This window comes from Macrotis lagotis, chromosome X (assembly GCF_037893015.1).
Source record: "Macrotis lagotis isolate mMagLag1 chromosome X, bilby.v1.9.chrom.fasta, whole genome shotgun sequence".
Lineage (NCBI taxonomy): Eukaryota > Metazoa > Chordata > Mammalia > Peramelemorphia > Peramelidae > Macrotis > Macrotis lagotis.
In genome coordinates this window covers 436,731,868-436,755,476 of record NC_133666.1, presented here as the reverse complement: position 1 = coordinate 436,755,476, position 23,609 = coordinate 436,731,868, and the positions used below count along the sequence as shown (strand labels likewise).

The 23,609-nt window shown below is 36.1% G+C and overlaps 1 protein-coding gene across 16 annotated transcripts in view; it reads left to right on the top strand.

The window, feature by feature from the left end:
• Positions 1-23,609, top strand: part of DTNA (dystrobrevin alpha) — a 499,301-nt gene that overhangs the window by 455,095 nt on the left and 20,597 nt on the right. For 10 of the 16 annotated variants that reach the window (XM_074205354.1, XM_074205350.1, XM_074205352.1 and 7 more), the window contains 2 exons: positions 5,689-5,785; positions 9,782-9,802. In XM_074205354.1, coding sequence (XP_074061455.1) covers positions 5,689-5,785; positions 9,782-9,802 — 118 coding nt within the window. Of the gene's footprint in view, positions 1-5,688; positions 5,786-9,781; positions 9,803-14,798; positions 23,486-23,609 lie in introns of those variants that run through there. The other 6 variants (XM_074205353.1, XM_074205358.1, XM_074205365.1 and 3 more) reach the window with 2 other exon arrangements.

The following is a 23,609-nucleotide window of genomic DNA, read 5'->3' as shown; positions in this document are numbered from 1 at the left end:
TCAGTTGATAATGTGGTTGACCACCTGCAGCCTCTTCCTTTCTTTAATTCATGACATTAGACTAGATATACAAATCTGCTTCCTGACACTCTGTGAACACAAAGCCTTTTTAATCATTTGCATCAGCCTGAAGTGAAAAGATACCCTTGATTTTATTGTTGTCATTGTGTAAGAATCCTACATTTTTAGGAGTAGTCATTAACTCAGTGGCTCAAGGCAACTCTGACATTAGAAGAGCTAAATAATTTACAACCTAGCCATAGGAAAACACAGTCCATCTTCATAGCATCCACAGGAGCATATGGAGAACTCTCTGCCTGTAGAAATAAATTATGTCTTTACCTTGGTTTGTCTTACGAACAAGGACTAAGGTGAGATGCTGTAAGTGATACCTACTGTAACAAGCTAGAAATTTTGAAAGACACTAGATGTACAAGCTTTTCCTCTCTGGGATATAACAATAATAATCTGCAATAGCCCATTGGCAGGTATCCCTTCTTCAAGTCTCTTCCTTTTCCATTCCATTCTCCACTTATTTGTCAAAGCACAGATCTAACCAAGTCAGTGAAATTCAACAACTCCCTGTCATGTCTAATGTCAATTAAAAAAAGGAAGTAGCTTAATGGTGGAATGAATAGAGTATTGGAACTAAAATCAGGAAGACCTAAGCTCAAATGCAATCTCAGATCCTTACCAGCAGAAGGCACTGGCAAATCACTTTCACCTCTGTCAGCTTTAGTTTCCTCATCTTAAAATGGGAATTATAATATTTCTTCCAGGGTTGTGAGAATCAAATAAGATAATATCTGTAAAATCCTACTAGTTGGGGTTTTCTTGGCAAAGATACTGGAGTTGTTTGCTATTTTTTTCTCCAGATCATTTTACAGGTGAGGAAACTGAGGCAAACAGGGTTCAGTGACTTGCCCAGGGTCACACAGCTTGTAAGTGTCTGAGGTCAGAATTGAACTCAGAAAAAAATGAGTCTCTCTAACTCCAGGCTTGGCATGCTATCCACTGTGCTACTGAGCTGCCTCATACCCCAGATCATCCACATAGTATTTCATGTCTGACCAGTAGACCCAGATGGCTCTGGAGGAGAAAGTGAGGCTGGTGACTTAGCACAGCACCCCACATTCAAATGCAATTTATATGTTTGACATGGCATCACCTCCCTGATGTCTTGGTTTTCTTTGAAAATGAAGGACACATATTAAATATTAGTAATAGAAGCAATAGCAACAACAAACTCTAAAGTTCCAACTGGATATTTCAGAATTCCCCCCTTTTATTTTACCAGTACAAACAGTATAATAAATGATTCCACCTCAACTGAGATTCAATCTTTGATTGTTTTCCATTTGAATTTCATACTAGATTAAGTCCTAAATAGCTGAAGAACTGGATACCAAAAACTTAATTGTTACTGTTTCTCCCTGCCATCCCTAATATAACAGCAATAACTACAAAGAAATATCAGTAATAATGAAGTCAATAATGATAGGAGGCAAACTAGATTGTGAGCTCCTCCATTAAAAACCTGACTTTATAAGACTGTCTTTTGCTTTATTTTGTACCTTCAACACTTAGCATGGGATCTGGTACATGGTAAGTGGTTAATATTTATTGACTAACTAAATGAGAATCTCTCCTTCCCCTCAAAATAGAAATATTAAGTATGTTTTTCACTACTTCATTCTGGTTTATTGCCACACTTGCTCATGCAAGTAATAAACTGATAAACTGAAAAAATGTATACAGTATATTGGGTGGTGGCTGGGTGGTATAGTGGATAGAGTATTCTCTTCCTGAGTTCAAATGTGGCCTTTGATACATATTAGCTATGTGACCCTGGGCAAGTTATTTAATGTTGTTTGCCTCTGATCTGGAGAAGGAAATAGCAAACCATTATCTTTGCCTAGAAAACCTCAAATGGGATGACGAAGAGTCAGACACAGCTGGATAGCAATATATCAACATTTCTTTAAGCTAGATAGTAAAGAAATATTACGATAAAATAGATCAGCATTCCTTCCTTATTACTTACCTACTAAGTTGGTATCTTAAACTTGAGACTATTTTCAAACATATCTTTTCGTTATCTACTCTATTTGTAACAGTCTCCAACAGTAAGGAGAGACTTTTTAGGTAATCTCTTACCTTGGGTGGGTTCCAGGCTAGGTAAATAGTCAGATGGTTTTTAAATGTGTTCCAGGATAGGTAATCTCTATTTGTCCATCTTACAAATTCATATTTTTTAAGATCAACATGGCAGACTTTACTAATTCAATGTGGATTTATATTATTTGAATGGGTGTATTTGGACTAGATGTTTATTTCCTACTCCACAATTTCTTTCTACATGGCCTTAAAGAATGCTCATTTCCTCTTGGCATCTTTGTAAACTTAGTAAAGTTCTTTCCAACACATTTTTCTGGTGTTGGAAAGGTGTTGGAAAGGTGTTGGAAAATAATAAATCAATTATTTACTTCAATCCTCTCTGTGTGTGTGTGTGTGTGTGTGTGTGTGTGTGTGTGTTTGGGAATTGAAGTAAAGTATACATATATATATATATACATACATATATATATATATATACATACATATGTGTGTGTGTGTATACATGGGATTGAAGTAAATAATTACTAAGGACATTTTCACATCTCAATCCTATGGTCCTATAAAAAAAGAGGAAATTTAGTGAAAAGTCTACATTATTAAATATTCTTAAAGAAATTTAGTTTAGACTATGAGCTCTTTGGAGTGAATGTTTGCTTTTGCCTTCTGATGTTTCCCCAATGCTTAGTACAGTGGCTGTCACATAGTAGGCTAACACCTAAATAGAAAGCAAAGTATCTGTCAGTATAAGAAATGAAATCAATGAAAGATGACCTATTATATACAATAAATTTCAAGAAACATACTTTCATGACATTACCACATTTATTCCTTAGGAGAAAACAATACTTCTAGACATTATTCTGCACAATAAAAATCACTTTTATCTGTAAAATTATGCAGTAAGCAAGCATAACAGCATAAAATGAATTTAACCATTTTAGGATGAAATTGCAATTTATAGATAAGAACACCTATAGATTATATTGAATCAAGTCATAAAATATTTGAAAAATTGTGTTCTGTGTTTGAGATGCTGCAATTATAGGCTGAACTTTAATAGAGAAGAGGGAAAGGTGTTGGAAAAATAATAAATCAATACTTTTTCATAATTCTTCAGCTAGCTTTTAAAAGCCTCTCTGGAGATTGCTTCACTAACCTCAGCATGGTTCAGTTTCATTGCCTCTGCCTTCCTCTTGGTGCTCAAAAGCCAACAAGATGTTGAGCATCATAAATTAAAAACTACTGGAAATAAAACATATCATTATGCTTGTCTTGTACAACGCCCTGTAACATTCTTTGCAGTTTTGGATATTGCAGCTTTCAGAAGATAGCATGAGTTCACAAAGGTTTGAAAAAGGACAGATAAACGACTGTTAAATTCTTCAGCCAAGGAAGGCAAAGACTATGCAGGAATAGGATTAATATCTATAAAACACTCAGACTTGGGTTTAATTTTGACTTATTTATCCAATTCTAGAATATTAAAATTAATGGCATACCTTGTAGAAAAATAGGCCACTTTAGGACAAATGAAATAAATAATAACTTACCTTTATAAAGTGCCTTCCTTACAATTGTATTAGAGATAAGTAGTATAAACATTGTATTTTACATACTAGAAAATAAATTCTGAGGCAAGTAACTTGTCCAAGATCACATAACTACAGACTCTAGCTAGGACTAAAATCTATTGTTGATTATATCCTATGTAAGTCACTAAGTATGGGAAAAGTACCATGCTAGATGGCTAACCACTTTTATTCTTGGACTTAATATTCTGGGCCAGCTCTACTAGAGTCTTGCAACTACTAGGGAGATGTTTATCAAGGAGGTAGCAAATGTTTGATCTGTCTGGTACATGCTAAGATAATTTGCCTGTATTAACTTGCTTCCAATGTACTTCTTAATGTATATGGATTAGGGTATAATAGGAGCAAAAGAATGGTCTGGAAGAAATGCTCAAGAGATGAACAGAACCAGAAGAACACTGTACCCTCTAACAGCAACATGAGTGTGGTAATCAACCTTAACAGACTTGCTCATTCCATCAGTGCAATAATCGGGGCAATTATAGGGTATCTGTGATGAAGAATACCATCTGTATCCAGAGAAAGAACTGTGGAGTTTAAACAAAGACCAAAAACTATTACCTTCAATTAAAAAAAAGATTTCTTATGTACTACTTAATTTTTCTATCTCTAATATTTTATTTCTTCCTCAAGGGGGAAAAAAAAGAAATGCTCAAGGAAAATTTGAGAGAGATCACTTCCCCCCCACCCCGGTGGATTCAGAATACTAATAATAGTTAATGCTATTATTCTAGTAGCTATGCTCACACTAAACAATTATTATATCATTTAAGCCTCACAAAAACTCTGGAAAGTAGGTGCTATTATTAAGCTAAGAAAACTGAGGCAAACAGGGGTTTACCCACGTGTCACACAGCTAAGTGTCTGAGACTAGATTTGAACTCCAGTCTTCTTGATTGTAGATAGGCCAATGTTCTATCCATTGTACCAAGAGAAGTTTCCATAAAATATATACTACCCAAATGGACTTTGAAGGAAGAGAAGGAATTCAAGAGGAACAAATGAGAGAGAGAGAGAGAGAGAGAGAGAGAGAGCGCACATCCCAGACTGGGGAATATCCTGGGGAAATGGAAATAGTATGAAAATGAGGCTATAAAGTTAAATGACAGTCGTAATGAATTAGATACCAAAGAAAGAAATTTGAATAGGCAATAGGGAGCCATTGAAAATTTTTGAGCAGGGAAATTCCATAAAATTTGCGTTTGCACCATTCTGATCCCTTTGAGGAAAATCCTAATGTAATATGCATGCATGCTATTGTGGTGAAGAGAAATGGAATTGGAACGTTCTGGGTGAATATAAAGAGTTCCACACATCAGAGGTAGTGCAATTCTGTCCCACTGTTTTTTTCTCCTCAACTTTTAATTATATATTGCTACTTCTTAGTTTCAATATAAATGACACAGTGATATAACCTTGAAACAGGTTTTCAGGCTCATTGGACTTCTCAAAATATACTTGAGTTCAAGAAACAAAAAGAAAAAATTGTTTGTTTCAAAATTTAGATTTTTTTTACATATAAACATTTTAAAGTGATTTCTCCTCTTCTTTCTTCACTTCCAAAATTAGTGTTTTAAAAAAACTGCTACTATAAATAATATGTTGTCATATTTCCACTTTGGGGTGAAATGGGCTCTAGGATCTAATTCTGGTTTGGATATCCAGGTACTACTTTGAGGCAAAGGTTTTTCTGGATTCATGAAAGAACACTTGTTTGCTGAGTTTTGAGACTGATTTTCCTTGACTCTTCATTTGGAGGAAAATAATTTTTTTGCTTCTGTTTTCTCAGAATAAATTTTTACATCTATACTTATACATTCACTTTGAATTTGATCACTACCCTTGCTAAGCCTTCTTTTTATGACAAGTGATTGGCTGTATTGTAAAGACAGCAAGCCAAATCTTTTCTCTGGTAGTAATTATGTCAGTACTAGAAAGATGCAGAAAGCATTGCTTCTGATCACAATTGCTTCTTTCCTAGACAACGCAAGGATGAGCTAGAACAAAGGATGTCTGCCCTTCAGGAGAGCCGGAGAGAACTAATGGTCCAATTAGAAGGTCTCATGAAACTACTAAAGGTAAACTATTTTGAATAAAATATTCAGTAAAACAAGATTCTGGAATTAATTTTAATTAGTTAATATTAAAATTAATTTTTAAAATAACCATGAAATTTTGTTCTAATTTTTGATCTTAATGCCCCCAATTTTGTTCTTAATTCAATCAGCTCCTAGCCTCAGGTTACATCAGGTAGCCAGTCAGTAATAATAAGGAAGGCTCTCTTTGTACCAGTATTTCTCATCAAATTATCTGAACCAGGTAGGCTACTGAGAATCCAATTAGGCAAAGATCTGAAGTTCCAGTTGTATTATGTTCTTGCAAATAATAAAAATTCAATTTTTATAAAAACTCCATAATTTGTTCTTTGAACTAAATGTACAATCAGTATCTCCTAAATTATTCTTAACTGTGAGCTTGTTACATTTGTCATGATTAAAGTTTACTAGACCTCTATGTTTACAGTTGAGAAATACGGAAAATTTCATGAAATAGAATCCAGAAATCTCAAAATTGCAAAGTTAGTCAGACATGACATAGACATACTCCTATCCCACCAGGAATCCCCTTACAACATTCATAATGATTTCACTTTGCAGGTTTCCACTAGTGGAAAACTCACTACCTACCTACATATCAGGGAAGCCCATTCCACATTTATATTAGCTTCAATTGTCTGTTGCATTTGATGTGTTACATCAACTCAAAATCTCTCTCTCTCTCTCTCTCTCTCTCTCTCTCTCTCTCTCTCTCTCTCTCTCTCTCTCTCTCTCTCTCTCTCTTCCCTCTCAGTTCTTTCTACACCTTTTTTAAAAAAATTTATTTATTTTCATCGATATGTACATGCACATTTCCAAGTTACAAAATTTCCTTCCACCTTCCCTTCCCACCTCCCTCCCCTCAGCAGGGAACAGTCTGATTACCATTTTACATTACATATTTTGTTAAACATGTTTACAAATTAGTAATTTCTGGCATGAGGAATTAGGATTAAGGGAAAGAGAAACATAAGAGATAATTTTTATAAAGTGTTCACCAGATTCAGAAGGATTTTTTTTTCCTCCGTGTGTTTTGTTTTGCTTTTCTTCCTCTGGTTGGGGATAACATAGTCCATAATGAGTCAAATGCAGTTGTCCTAGCTCTCTGGACTGCCAAGAGGAGCTGTTTCCATCAAGGTTATTCATCTCATAATGCTGGTGTGTACATTGTTCCCTTGGTTCTTCCTACACCTTCTAAGGAAAAGCACAATCTACGTATTCCTTTTTCTACATAAAATGCCTACAAAAATTGAAATTATCGTATCTTTCTACCTCTTTTAGCTCCCTCCTTACTTCTTATTTTCCTCAAGACATGTTCTAGATCATAGTTCCTGCAAATAAAACTTTTTTTCAAGTTCCCCTCATCATCCTGTTTTCTCTTCTCAGGACATATTCCAGTTTTCAAAGTCTTTCCTAAAAGTGAATATTGAATAAATATTCCATATCCATTAGATTGTAATTTCTTTGAAGACAGAAAATGTCTTTTGCCTTTTTTTCTATTCTCAGTGCTTAGCACAGTCCAGGAGTTTAATAAATGTTTACTTATTGGTTGATTAATATATAGTCCAAACGGATCAAAAAGAATGAAACTATAACCTCCTCTAGACATTTCTTCAATTATTTCAGGATCTACAGTTTCTTTTATATTGGCATTTTTTAAACACGAAGCTTACTCAGTAACTTAGTATATGGTCATTCATGAGTTGTTATGTGAAATTACTCATCCCCCTGATTAGTAGATTCTTCAAACTCAGCCTAGGCTGGTCCTCAGACAATAGAGTCCATCATTAAACCCACACTCAACGTTTTTCCACATTGGTAGGATATCTAACAACTCATACTTTATTCAAATATGAGCATTCACTTCCTGGGATCACTTTCAGGTCATGGTAAGACATTTAAGCATTACAGTAGTGGAAAGTTCCAGACACAGTATTGATATTAATGCAGCCTAAGAGTCATTTGTTGGCTTATGCTTAGCATATACTCATCCTTCTGGTCTTTCTTCTAGAATTTCTTATCTAGTCACACTTTTCTTTATGCAATTGATATTTTTAGCCCTAGTGTAGGGTTTGTTTTTTGGTTTGGTTTGGTTTATTCTTGCAAAGTTGTATTTTATTATATTAGGCCCAATCATTCTAGCTTGTTGAGATCTTTTTGGATCCTCATGTCAGCATTCAGCATCTTGCCTGTCCCCCCCCCCCATTTTCATGTCATGTACCTGTTAGATAAACATTCCCTTTCTGCATTCAATTCAGATCATTAATACAATCACCAAACAGAACAGGCCTGAGGATTTTATTTATAGTTCTATGATGAATTCTTTTCTAATTTTGGTAAAACCCCACCCTTTGACCATGAGACCTTGGGAAAGTCAAACATAATTTTGAGCTTCCATTGTCAATGTGCAAAATAAGTACAATGCTCAAATTGCTGACATGGAGGATTCTTCACCAACCTACCTCTAGAAGTTCCTTTTTGCCTCTATTCTGTGAACAATGCATTTCTACTCTTTCTATCATAAAGAATTAGCTTCCTCATTCAAGGAAAACAGCACAGTGGCAGAGTTAACCTGACTTTTCCTATACAGAATTACCAGAGAGAACTGGAAGTCTGGAATCAGATTTATGATGTTCAGTTTGACCTCTCTAAAGTGTGGCATATTCTGGGTTTGGCAGCAAAAGGAATAGAACTTTCTGATGAGACAGCATTGAAGGAGAGACAATATGACATAGAGAGTAGAATGACATTCTTGCACTCTGGATAAACCCTGTTAAAAATCCTGTTTCTACAAGCAAACTAGCTGCCTGAGTCTGAACTTGACATCCGTGCCTCAGTTCTTTCATTCATAAAATGAAAGGGTTGGACTTGACCTTCTCAGATCCATTCCAGCTCTAAATCTATGATACTTATAAAATAAATTCCCATAAGAGGTTTACCTATGAAATACATTGTGACACAAAGTTTCTTGAATTTTATCTCTGATTAGGAAAAAAGAAGGGACAGCCTCATTTTTACTAGCCAATTTCATTGACAATTTTATCCTTACTATTTTCTCATTTTCTTATTGTTTTCTTGCTATAAAGTGACTTCTGCAATATAGGATGTTAGGAAAACTGCACTGACTTCATTTTTTTTAGTTCAAAGATATGTGATCTTGTCTAGGTAGATACTCCCTGTATTAGCATATGTTGCTGTCCTGATGCTGTAATAATATACTTAACACTCTGTCACTAAATCCTTCTGACTTGGTAGAATCTGTCAGTGTTTGAAAGTTCACTGACATTGCTTTTTGAGAAGTCAAAGTCACCTTCATGCCAGAGAGCAGAACTTTTATTTTGAGAACATTAAACAATATGAGTGTATTTTTCTTCTCCTGCCTCCCAATGATAGTATACAGATTCACTTCTTTCCCATTGTCTTTGTGTGCATGTGTACTGACTCCACCACTACCTTTTTGACTGAAAACAGCTCTTTTTTTTGCTCATTTCCAAATAAATAGATTGAGAGAACCTATTTCCATAAGCCTATCATTACACTCTTTATGTGACCCTTAATCCAGAATATTCTATGCCTATCACATTTGTCACCATGATATTTGACATATTTGATGACCAAATATTCCATCTTTCCTTTAAACATCCTCCTGCTGACAGACTGCCATATCAAAGTTGCAATTTCAGAACATAGCATATATTGTGGATGACAAAAAAAATTTTTGGCAATTTCTGTTGGGAAACAAACTCCTGCTCTCAAGCATAAATGGGGTGGGGGTAGTTAAAGTTACTTGCATAAGGAAAGTCAGGTCCTCAGAAGAGGAAAATGTTGTTTTTCAGAAATAAAAATGTTTGTTGAAATAGATTTAATTTTTCACTAAAGATTTGCTGATATTTACCTTGCTTAACATTTATTCACATAGGATATTCTCTCACTGAATTGCTGAGTAATCTAACCATTATTGATTGAATTTTTCCATAGGAAGAAGAACTGAAACAGGGAGTAAGTTATTTTTCCTAATGTAGGTCTTGACTGACAATGATGTGTTAATGGGCATCTTGTGGCTTTTTCTACTGTTCTTGCATCTAACATGTGTGTTCATGCTTCATTTTGAGAGAAAAATATCCTTCTAATTTGCCTCCATTTTTAGTGTGCTTGCTTGTGTTGAGATTTAGAAGAAGTGGTATTTTTCATGTCTGTCATTACTGTCAACATCGAAGAGTTACAGAAGAGAACAGAGTGTACTTCTGTTAAAGCCTTTTCCTATCTCTACAGATCCAAGTTTCTAACCAATTTCATGCCTTTCAAACTAACCAAAATACTCTCTTCTTTATTGATACAAAGATATACACTAACTAAAACCACATTGGAGCTAAACATTATCTTGAAAACTCCATGGATTTCAATACATAATTTCTACATCCTTCATGAGAAAATACATGATGTAGATATTGCATTTCAACTTGGACACAAAAGTGTAATGCTGCCTTTTATAAAAACCAGCCAATTAAAATTCATGTCTATCTCATAAGTCCTCTGCCCTGTTTCATGCCAAATGGACTCATTTTTTATCAAAGATGATTACAAAGAAATTTGACTTTTCATATCTAGACCCAAGCAAAAATCTTTTCATAGGTCAAAATTGCTCATTAATGAGGACTAACTTTCAGTTGTTATTCTGCCACTGAGAGTTTTTCCTCCATAAGAGGTCATAAGATCATTAAATATGTCTCCTGGTGCAGCCTTGGCCACATTATTATGTGGTAATGAGTCCATTCTTGAGAAAATTCCTAGCTTCATGGTCAAGTTTGGAATCCAGCAGAGGGAGCAGTATACTTAAAAACAAAGTGAAATACAGCAGCTTTTAGTTCAAGTGCATTTATCAGACTGTGTCTATAACATAACCCACTAATTCAAAGTTACAAGGAAGTTTAAAGTCAGATTCATAGATTAAGTGGAATTTCTTTAAATTTCCTTTGCCTTCCTTGTCTTGCCTTTTATTCATTATCATTTTGTGTGTGGGGTGTGTGTGTGTGTGTGTGCACGCGAGCACGCACCTATGTGCGTGCTTTGCTAACAGAACAAATTAGACTATTGTCAAAGTGTTTTATTTCTTATCCCCACTGCTTGAGAGGAAGGTGATATAATCTTAAAGTCCAAGACCAAAAATTATGCATTAAATAGTTTGTATTTGGTGAAAGCCTTAGCTGAGAAGTTCAAATCAATGTTTGTTGAGAAATGGAGTGGTAAGAATTATTGAATTTTGGAATCAAAGGATCTGAGTTCATATCCCAGCCCTGCAACCTACTATCTGTGTGACATTAAACAATTCATCTAATCTTTCTGGACCTTGGTTTCCCCAATTATAAAATGAGAGGATTAAATTAGATTATCTCTAATTTCTAAATTCAATAATCTGAAGCTACTTGACATTCTATCTAAGAGATATCATTAAATTTTCAATAGTAATATTTTAATATTCCAGTAAAGGAAAAATGAATTTCTTAGGGGACAGCTATTTAAAGTGTTTTCCTTTCTCTGCTTATTTTCACATGTTATGTTCCATTTTCTTCCTCTGATCCCAGCAGGGAAGGGAAATAGAACTTTCCTAAGTTTAGAAGAAAGACAAACCTCCCTGAAGCTTTCCTGAATACAACTTCCTTCTGGAATGGAAGGAGAACTAAGCCATCAGTCCTTTCAGTTCTCATTTAGAGGACCCCCATTCACTCAATGAGCTTAGCAAAGGCTAGCAAACTAAGAAAAGCATTAACATATAGAGTCTGCTTTGTATATTTATATGCTCTGTCTATTTACATAAAAGTTATCATTGTAGCCTTTTCCTTCCTCACCCCATACTGTTTGCTTCACTACTCTTCCCTTCCATCAGAATCAGGCTTAATAGGAAATGATTCAACTCTGTAACTTTGTGAACCAATAACCCATCAGTTTTGTGTGTCTCTGTGTGTGTGTGTGTGTGTGTGTGTGTGTGTGTGTGTGTGTGTGTGTGTATAGTCCTTCAGGGACATTGGCTAAATGGTAGGAGATTTTACCATTTCTTCTACTTCTCTATTCAGCAGTTCCCCTTCTCTGTGGATCTATTCCATTTGTAGAGCATGATGTGTATCTAATTTCTAGTTCATCTCAAGAAAAATATTATGTGTCTGGAAGGAGATGGGAATAAGCTCCAGTGCCTGTAACTCAATATGATTATTATGACATCCCACATAATGAATCTTAGACATTATTTGAGCTAAATTTCCCCGATTTTCTCTTCATATTATTCTGTATTTTTAAACATTTGTTGGAGGAATCATTAAACATTACAAATAAGTCTAATGATACATACTTGCAAATATATTCATGTAAATTGATGATACATACCCATAATTAAGAATATTGTAAATAAAGGAATTATGCAAGAATATTGTAATTCCCAGCAGTGATTCTCAGTCTCAAAAAGAAAGCTAAACTTACCCATTTATTTCTTACTTATACTTGCTTCAATTCAATGAAAAAAGTAAACATCACAAAATAGTGCTATGACTTTAGCCTATCAGCCTGCTACTGTTTTCAAACTTATTACAGAAAATTGGAAGCACAAAAATCTCCAAACTCCATTTTAGTAATGGATCAACTGCCACTTCCTTTATTACCTGACAATTTATGGAGATGCTGTGAGAAATAGCAAAATTGATAGGTCAGTAGCTCTGCTCCTTTCATTCCTCTCTGGTGGACATACTAATAAGGAGCAAACATCACATTGTGAAGTAGCCAGATGGAGGGTGTAGAAAAGGCAGTGACTTTGTTACTCCCCACAAGGAATATAAAGAACCTGAATGATATATCAATTACCATCCAAGAATTAAAAACATTAGACTTCTCCAATTCTTCCTACAGATGTTTTTTTTAAAAAAAATGACTCTAAACAAGGCTAGCTGCCTGCTAAGAAAGTAGGCTAGACATTGCCCTATCCATGCCTCCTTCTGTTGACAAGAGTTAGCTAAATATGGTTCTTTGAATGGCTTTCTAAATGAGAGACAGGTTGTTGCTGTCCAAGAATGCTTATCATGCCATCTCTTTTTAGAATGTTTGTTTTAAAAAGATGTCTCTACTCATTCCAGTCTGCCAGTACTATCTTCCCTTTGTCACTCTGAGCAGATGAGATTATTACCTACTTTGCTTAGACTGAGTTCTTTCAATTTAACTTCTCATAGCAGCATATCTTTCAATCAGAAAATTTCTTTACCCCCCATTCAACCTCACTTCCTGCCTATTTCAAATAAGTAGTTGTGCCATGCCCCCTATTTATTAAAGCTAACCTCTCCACTGGTATCCTTGATCTGATATGTTCCCATCTCCTCCTGACTTTTCTCCATCACTCCAACCTGGCACCATATTCAATGGCTTTATACCAATTGCTTACAAACAAAAGAGGAATGGTGTGGTATAGGGGAAAGGACAATGGATTTGGAGTCAGAGGACCAAAGACTTCTGTTCAAATCCTGATTCAGGTACTAGCTAGCTATGTGATCTTGGAGTAGTTACTTAATCAGATTCTAATTCATGAGCTGAAAAATAATGGGGCTGGACTAGATGAACTCTAAAAATATCCCTTCCAGTCCTATGATTCCCATTTCTCCCCTTTCTAAAAACATCTTCCCTCAATCTTGCTACACCCCTCAATCTATTATATAATCGCTGTCCTCTTTATTCATTGACTCCTAGAATTTATCTACCCCTGCAACCTCCACTTCTCAGTAATTTCTCCCTCAAAGTTTATCTACTCACCTAATCAATTGATCTTTCTACCATGCTTATTATTCCCTTTTACCTCTTGCAACAATTTGACACTGATAAATACTCCCTCCTTGTTCATGCCCTCTCCTCTCTTTTGTAAATGAAGTCCAGATCCATCCTTCTCTACTCCCTAGGTTTTCTAAGAAAGGCAAAATCTTAATAGAGTTGATGTCTCAGACTCTAGATTGTAAAGCAAGTTTTATCCTTGATTTGTGATCTTTATGATTTCAGGGTCAGGATTCTTTCTAGATACATCATTATACCTTAGGTCCCACAATTGGTAATAGTTAACACCATTAATGATATTATCAGAAATGATGACTTCCTTGTCTAAAAGTACAAAGCAAGTGGGATACAAGGAAATCCCAATTTTGGAGAGAGAGAACAACTCTAAGGAGTTTTTAAGGAACTAAGCCCCTAGCCTTAGCAAAGGTATTCTCCCAGGAGTGAGGATTAATGGGGCACCCCATATTTTCTACTAGAGAGAAAGCCAAGTAGACAGAGCAAGAATGCAGACTTCAAGCACTTCCAGGAAAGTCCAAGGCTCAATGCATTATGATGATGATGATGATGATGATGATTTGTATTAATGTCCTCTTGCCTAGATAACTTCCTATGGAGAAACATCTCTAGCAGTACAGATCAGCAACAATTCTGCAGTAATTTCAGTGAGTTGCTCTGAGAGGTTAGGAAATTGTCCATGGTCACACAGCCAGTATGGATTACAGCAGATCTTCCTGATTCTGAAACCAAATCTCTATCCACTATGCCACACTGACTTTCAGTTCACTATTAATGGGGACAGACAGATAGAGTAAAGCAATCAAGGTCCAATGATTTAAAACTGAAAGGAACCTTAGGGATTATCCACTGTACCCCCTTGATTTTGCAAATGAGGCAAAGAACTGAAGTGACTTACCCAAGGTCACACAGGTAATAAGTAACAGAGCCAAGGTTTGAACACAGGTTCTCTGGCTTCTAATTCAGTACTACAATGCTGTTTCTTCAACCCAGGTAACATAGAAGCAGTAACCCAGGGGGAGATTAGTAATCAGTGGTGACATAATCTTGCCACTGATTATTTATGGCACTCACTTGTAGAAAGGACATATAGAATACTAACATCTTGGATACCATGACACTGTGCTCTCCTGGTTATCTTCCTACATCTCTGACCACTCCTTCTCTGTCTCCTTCACAGGCTCCTCTTCCTCCTCCTGCCCCCTAATTGTAGGTGTTCCCCAAGGCCCTGTCCTTGGCCTTCTTCTCTGCTCTCTCTACATTTTCTCCCTTGGCAATCTCATCCACTACCACGGTTTCAACTATCACCTCTATGCAGATGACTCCCAAATATCTATCTCCATCTCAGAACTCTCTCCTGAGCTCCAGATCTGCATTTCCAACTGCCTACTGAACATCTTCACCTGGATATCTCGCCGACACCTCAAACTCAACATATCCAAAACAATTCATCATCTTTCCCCTCCCCCAAGTCTGCTCTTCCTGACCTAATTTCTATTCATGACATCATCATCCTTCCTGTAGCCCATAATCAAAACCTCTGGGTCATCTTTGATTTTTTTTTCTCACCAACATACAATCAGTCAGAAAACCTTATTAACACTGTCACATTTCTCTCCCATTTACATTTCCCACTGTCACTCCCCTAGCTTAGGTCCCCTTGACTTCTCTATTAATTGGCCTCCTTGCCTCTTTCCTTTTTATTCCTCTAATCCACCTACACACCACTAAGAGATTAATCTTTCTAATTCTAAAGGGGAATAGCATAGAAATAGTGGATAGAAAGTGAACCTTCAAGTCAGAAAGACCCGAGTTCAAATCCTACCTTTGACACACATTGATTGTGTAACCCTGGGCATCTCCTTTAATTCCTAAATTCCAGGGAACCTCTAAAGTTCAAAAGTGATTGTTGAGTCTGACCTGCATTAAGGAGGGAGATTGGGAGTTTTTCACACAGTCAAAAATCACAGGTCTGGACCAAAACAAAGCATAAATACTCACATTTATTTAATTCTTTAAGGTTTACAAAGCATTTTCCTCATAAACCACAATGGTTAAGCAAGTTAGTTATAGTTGATGTTTGTAAAATATAGTGTGCTTCACATACAGTATCTCATTTAGTCCCCAAAACAGCCCCATATTAAAAATGAGGAAGCTATAACTCAGGTAGAGTGATTTGCCTGTGATCAAATAGCTAGTAAGTAGTGCAAGAAAAATTTGAGCTCTGGTCTTTATGATTTCAGGTTCAGGGTTCTTTCTAGATACATCATAATGCCTTAGGTCCCATAGCTAGTAAGTGTTAGATCTGGAATATAAAATTAGATCTTTTGACTTTGAGCCACTATACTCTCCACTACACCATGCTGCCTCCCCTCATATAGAGCTCTGAGCATGTCATTTCCCTGCTCATGAAGCTTCAATGTCTTCCCAATTTCTACTACATAAAATTCAAACTCCATGCCCAAGTCCTCTCAGAGTTTGGCTCACTCTCCTACCTTTTTCAGTTATATTTCAAACAATTCTCCCTTGCGTAACCTATACACCCAGCAAACTGTCCTTCTTATGATTTTATGAACATACCTTCCTACCCTTGTATCCTTGCCCATAGTCTTCCCTACACCTGGAAATGTCTTTCTCTTCTAATTCCACCCATTAAATTGTACATCCCTTTCAAGAGCCAGCTCTAATGACAACTACTCCATGAAGTCTTTTTTGAAACCCTCTTTTAAACTATGTTTATACCTCTCTTATGTACTTAGCACATTCTACTTTGTATTCTAATTCATTGTGTTCACAGTTTATCTCCCCTACTATACTGTAAGCTCCTTGAGGGCAGGGACTATGTCTATACATCTTTGTATTCCCCCTCATTTCCTAGCATAGCAACTTGCATGTAGTAACTGCTCAATAAATATGTTTTGAGTGAATGAATGAATTATGAAAGTATGAATGTTGAGTGGATTTAGTTATTCCTCTTGAAGCCATACCTTATCTTTGGTATTAAGTAAAAATCAAAATACTTCTTGGAAAGTTTTGGAAAATTAAGTGTGCAAAAGTTTTTTTTAAGTAATATAAATGTGAATTGAATAAATCTAAGAGGACTGAACATAGAAATTAATTTTTCACTCATGCTTTATGAAGATAACTATTTTTAAACCTCCTTAATATGATACATGGTTTCCTCCTTCCGTAAGTCAATTTTGTCCTCAGCTCTGTTGTCAGAAATGTTAGAGCTATATTCTTGATCTAAATGGACTGTTGTTCCTTAATAAAAAAAATGTTTTTCCTACATTAATCATGTAATCCTTTCTAGAGGAAAATGTATTTATTGTGCCTTAAAGTTACAATCTAATTTTTTGATCAGCTGGTTGGTAAACATATTAGATGACTACTCTGTGTCAAGTGCTAAGTATACAAAGAAAAATAATAGTCTCTCCTCTCAAGGAGCTTACAATCAAATGAGGGAGACAACATGCACACAACAATGTACAAATAAGCTACATATTGAATAAGAAATAATCAGTAGATGAAAGCCTCTAGAATTAAGAAAGATCAGGAAAGGCTTCCCATAGAAGGTGGAATTTTAAGTGGAATTTGAAAAATTGAAGGAAAGCCCAGTGGCCAAGGTGAGGCAGGAGAGGATTCCATTAATGAAGGATAGGCAGTGAAAATGCCCAGAGTTGGGAGTTAGAGCATTATGTTTGAGGAAGAGCAAGGAAGTCATTGTCATTGGATCACATAGTACATAAGGCTGGGGGTAATCTAAAGTGTAAGAAGACTGGAGATTTATGGGATAAGGGAGGTTTTGAAGGGCTTTGAGCCAAACAGAAGATTCCATATTTGATCACCAAGTAAAACAGTATTTAGAGGGAGAAGAAAAGAGAGCTCAAGTAAGTGCCCTTTAGGACACCTGGGACTAGTGGAAAGGATATAAATGAAGATCCAAAAAATGAGAAAAAGAAATGTTCAAATAGGTAAAAAGAGAACCAGAATAGAGTAGTGACCTACCTTGATTAAACAAGAATGTCAAGGAGAAAAGGGTAATCATTACAGGGTCAAAGACTGCATATAGACCAAGAAAGATGATAGGAAAAATGACCAGTAGTTCTGGCAGTTAGCAGTTTCAGTTAAAATGGCAAGATTGGAAACCAGAGCATAGGGAGGTAAAGAGAATGAGAGGGAAGAAAGGGGTGGCACCTCTTGAAGATGGACTTTTTCAAAGAATTTAGCTACAAAAGGAAAGAGAGTTATGGGATGACCACTGTTCAGATAAGAGGTACTAAGAGAAGGCACCTTGGTGATATGAGATTAGGAGGAGAGAAGAAGAGGGTAAATGGTTTCAATTATATCAGTAAAATAGGCTAGGTTCTCAGCTGAGTGGTTATGGGAAGGACACCATGGGAGATTTGAAGAGGAATAAAATATTGGAAAAGTTGCTGTGTTAAGTAGGAGTGTGAATTGATGGGGGGATATAAATGGAATGTGCAGCAGTGAGGTCCCAATGACATTATGTAACATAAAATTCGCTGTAGGCTCAATCAACATGATTTTATGATTTTTTTCATTAAGCAGTTCAAATGAGAAGCCAGGTCCTGTTAGGTGAAAAATGGCATTGTTCATAATAACAATAATAATAATAATAATGATGATGATGATGATGATAATGATATTTATCCTTCTTTCTCGAAGATTATGGCATTAGGGAAGTGTTATCATGTTAAGCACATGAATTGGATTTGAGTGGGGAGTGCTGTGCAAAGTCACCAGTCTTACTTTCTCCTCCAGAGCCATCTGGATCCAGTGGCCAGATATGGATCAGGACAACTGGAGATGGCCCTGAATGTGAAGGCAATCAGGGTTAAATGACTTGCCTAAGGTCACACAGCTAGTTAGTGTCAAGTGTCTGAGACTTGATTTGAACTACTGTCCTCCTGACTCTAGGACCAGTACTCTTTCCCTTGTGCCACCTAGTTGCCCCTCATTATTCCCCTTAAGCCAAAGGAAAGAGACCAGATTAAAAGACTTGATGGAATGGCAGTTCTTTTCTTCCCAGGAAGGGAGGAGTCTGGTGCATAATGGAATGGCATTTCTCCTATTCCCAAGAAAGAAGACTTGATGCATAGTCAAGTTTAGTTAGTAATAGGGATTGGAACAAGGGAGGTACAGGAGGTAGGTTCCAGAGACTATTTGGACGTCCCAATTACTAAGAAATAAAACCCCAGGTCCAAAGACATTCACCTACTAGTCTACTATCCGAGGCTCAGATTCCAAGAAAGGTCTATAATTGCTCACTTGTATCTATACCTGAGAAAATAGAAATTTGGATCTAAGGTCACAAATCAATCCTCAAGAGAACATTAGAAGTATTTAGATCTAGAGATAACTTGGAAGATGCCAGACAGCATAGGTTCAGAAGATATTCCTGGAAGCATTTAGTAAAGAGGGTGGAAGACCTGAGCTCCATTCCTGCCATATATATACTTAATGGATATGTTGCCCTGGACAAGTCACTTAATCTCTCTCAGTCACTATTTTTCTATGTAAACAACAATAGTAACTCTCACAGAATTGTTGTGAGGATCAAACGAGATTTTTTATGCTTTGTAGACCTAAAAGTGCCATATAAATGATTATTTCAAGGACAATAAGGACACAAAAGAGTCCAACCCCCTTCCTTGAGTTCTTCCTCCCCCCACCAAAGAATCCAAGACCTTCAGTAATCCAGCGAGAGACATGCGGTTTAACCATCTTGTTTTTTTATCAAGGTGCTATGAAGACCTTAAGAAAGAAAACAAAAAATTCTCTTCCCTGCAGTGCCTAAAATCATATCAATTAATTAAGCCTCCTCTTTAAAAAATTCAAATTTTCTTTGAATAGGTAAGGAAAGTAAATGATCGGTCATTTATATTTAACTTTACAAACATCAGATCAGATTGTTTTCCAGTTAGCACATAGTTAAGCTATAAATTGAAAGAATGGGAATTGTGATTGACAGGAAGGAAAAAGTGGGGGGGAAGATAAATTTGGGATTTGGGATATTAAGAATGAAACCAAGGCCTCAGTTTCTTCCAAGAACCTATTTCTGCCAAGAAAATCCCAAACACTCTATTTCTGTACCTGTTTTCCCATTAGAATAGGAGGAAGGTACTGAAGAAGGAAAAGGACAGAAAGGAAGAGAGGGGATGAAGGAGTAGGAAGAGGAAAAATAGAAGAGGAGGAGGAGGAGGAGGAAGAAGAAACAGGGAAGCTTAGAAGTCAATATATGGTGGATACTAGGAATATGATAAGTAATAGAAGGGAGGCATGGAAAGAAATGGAAAGTTATTTCAGGGAACTCTTTGAGAGTGAAGAGATTCTATCATAACATCTTGCTCTGGAAAAATTTGGGATAGCAAAGGGATCCATCTCCGTTCTACTATTCTGAAAACAATGGTCTTCCACACATTGATAGATCCTTCTTACTAAAGTCCTAACTAAAATGGAGAGGAGATTGACCTATTTATACTCCATACATTCAACCAGGCCTGTTGCCTGGTTTTATTATCGAAGAAGTTCCTTCCCTTCAATTCCTCACTTTCCACAATGAATTGACTTCATGATGAGTTGATGGAATTCAACTGTTGTTCATAGGGTTATTTTATGGTCAAGGAGAGAGAGAGAGAGAGAGAGAGAGAGAGAGAGAGAGAGAGAGAGAGAGAGAGAGAGAGAGAGAAAGAGCATTGTTTGCTGACACACTGTGCATTCTTCAAAAGCATTTGCTTTTGACAATCTCTGATTGTCTAACCCGAAATTCATGAGGGTTAGAGGTTTAAGAATCTGAAGTTCCATTTGGTTCTTCAGTCCTATCTAGCTTTTCATGACCTCATTTGGGTTTTGTTTTTGTTTTGCTTTGTTTTGCTTTTGGTAAATACATTTCATATACGAGGAAACTGAAGCAAAAAGAGTTAAGTGACCTGACCACAATTAATAAGTGTCCAAGACCAGATTTGAATTTGGGAAGATGAGCCCTACATACTCTGTCCATTGTGCCACCTAGCTGCCCAGCTAGATTAGTAACTTCAGCTGAAATGTATACATAGGGGAGAGAGGTACATGCCAGTGAATACTCACCCTTCTCTAACACATCTTCCTTCAACTCCCTAGCCATTATTAAGCATTAACTAATGACCAAAGTTGGGGCAACAGCATGGTGCAGTAAAAAGCGCACTGGGCCTGGAGTCAGAAAGACCAGAGTTCAACTGGCCTCTGACATTTACTAGTTGTGTGATCCTGGGCAAGTCACTTAATCCTGTTTATCTCAGTCTCCTCTTCTGTAAAATGAGCTAAAGAAGGAAAAGGAAAACCATTTCAGTATTTCTGCCAAGAAAATTCCAAATACTATTTCTGTACTTCTGTTTTCCCATGAGAACAGGAGGAGGGTAATGAAGAAGGAAAAGCACAGAAAGAAGAGAGGGGATGCAGGAGTAGGTAGAGGAAGAAGAAGAGGAGGAGGAGGAGGAAGAAGAAGAAGAAGAAACAGAGGAAAATTTAGAACTCTGAATCAGGAAGCCAGATTCCAAAGCTGCTTCTAACTCAAACTGAACTTATAACTAGTGGTAATGTCATTTAATCTCCCAATACCTCAGGCAATTCTGTGAGAATATAAATGGTGCAGTAGATGGAGATCTCCATTGGTGGAGAGAGTGTGTATATATGAAGGAGAATATATACCTGAGATATATACTGGGAAGGGGAGGGAGAGGAAGAAGAGGGAAAAGAAGGGGAAGAGAGAATGAAATTGCATACAATAGAACTTTCTTCCTTCTCCCAAACTCTTGCTTCTAGGGATGCTATGGTATAGTAATCTTAATGGCAGAAAGCCTAGTCACCAATAATGGCTCATTCCTCCCCTGCTATCATAACAAAAGAATTGAGTCCTCTTGGTTCCCAGGTTCCCCTTATGTGGGCCAGGGAAAAACAATATAAACCCTTTAAACTATATGAAGTATCCTTTCTTCTAAGTAGACAAAAATGTTCAAAATCCTCTAAAGTTATTGGAAACGCTGTGAAGTCCTCAACAGCTAATCGCATTATTCTGTGCTACTTGGGAATTTCTTTTTTTTTTAATTTCTACTGAATTTTCTCAATGTATACATATCACATTTTTATATGTGTTGCTGAACTCTAGGAAACTGATAGCATAGCATTTTACAAGATTGATGTTACACATATTGTTTGCACCATGCTGCTGCACCCATAATAAAATTTGAAATTGAATATGTCCAAGCAGGATAGTATCTATCTACCTAGTGAATGAATGTCTCTAGTACAAGTAGATAATGAAAAATTGAATGTTGGTATAAATAACTCTCAAGATAGGAAATGTCCATAGTGCTCTTTGCTGGAAATTTATATCAACACCCAATCTATTGTCTTTATACTTGGGGGAGCTATTGAATTTTCTTTATGCAAGTATGATTTACTGGCTTTGTTCACTAGTCATTTAAAACAAGCAAAATGTTTCCAAAAATGTTTCAGTACTTACTTTCCTATTTAAGCTTTGTCATTCTATTTCAGCCATTTTCTATTCAAGAAGTGACCTCAGAATTCTTTCTTTGAGTAATTTCATATTCTTTTCCTTACTCCAGTACTTCAAGCACTCCACTCAGATAGCTCTCAATCCAAGTCTTAATAGAGGGCTTCATGTGCTATTGAGATAGAAAAAAAAATCATTATCTTCTGAGGAGAAGCCTTTTCTTGGCTATAGGCAGGACTTATTAAACCCAAAGAAAAGTCAGGTCCTTTCTTCCACTTTTTAATACATCATTGGCATTTTTGGAATAATCCATTTTGGGGGAGGGAGGGAAAGTTCTTCTAAAGGGTCAATGTCCAATAATTAAACCAGATATTAAGAACAAAGACTTTTTTAATTGATATTTCATTTTTCTAGATACATGTTAGGAAAGTTTTTCAACATGCAACCATATGCATATTTTTAAGTTATATAATTTCTTTCCACCTTCCCTTTCCACCTCCTTCTTTTCAGGGATGAACAGTCAGGTGAATATTGTACATCTATATTTATGTTAACAAGTTTACAGATTAGTCATTTTCAGTATAAGGAATTAGGAATAAGGGGAAAATACATAAGAGAATTTTTTTTAAAAAGTTAATGTAGTGTTCATCACATTCTGATGGTTTTTCTTTTCTTCCTCTGGATGGGAATAGCATTGTCCATAGCAGGTCTAATAGGATTGTCCTAGCTCTCTGAACTTCTAAGTGGAGCTGCTTCCATCAAGGTTCATCAACTCCCAATTTGTACAATGTTTTCTTGATTCTGCTCTTTTCACTCAGCATCAGATCCTATAAGTCATTCCATGCATCACCAGATTCTGACCATATATGGTTTCTTATAGAACAATAGTACTCCTAACATTTATATACCATAACTTGTTCAACCACTCCCCTATTGATGGGTATCCCCTCAATAGGAACAAGATTCTTGATTTAATTTTACAACTTGAACCCAGAATTCTTGAGTGCTCATGGTATCATACAGTCAAAACTGAAAGAGACCTCAAAGGCCATCTAATCCAATGTTTTAGTTTTTCAGGGAAGGAAACTGAGGCCCAAGAAAATTAAGTGACTTGCCCAAAGTCACACAGGCAGTAACAGAGACATTATTTGAACCTATGTCCTTTGACTTCAGAGCCTCTGCTCTTTTCAAATGTACTAGGCTATCTCTGAATATTGTGAAAGGCAATTTTCAAGCATTACTTTTAATAAACTCTTAAATAGGGATCAAGAAGGTGACCTATTTCTCTTAGTGGGTACAATATTTAGTTCCTACCAAAAAGATATAAAATGTTTCATCTTCTTATAATGACTTCAGACTACATATTTATATTTATATATATATATGTATGTATGTATATAATAAAATATATACATATATACATTTTATATATATATATATATATATATAGTCTTGAAATTATAGATTCAGAGTTGG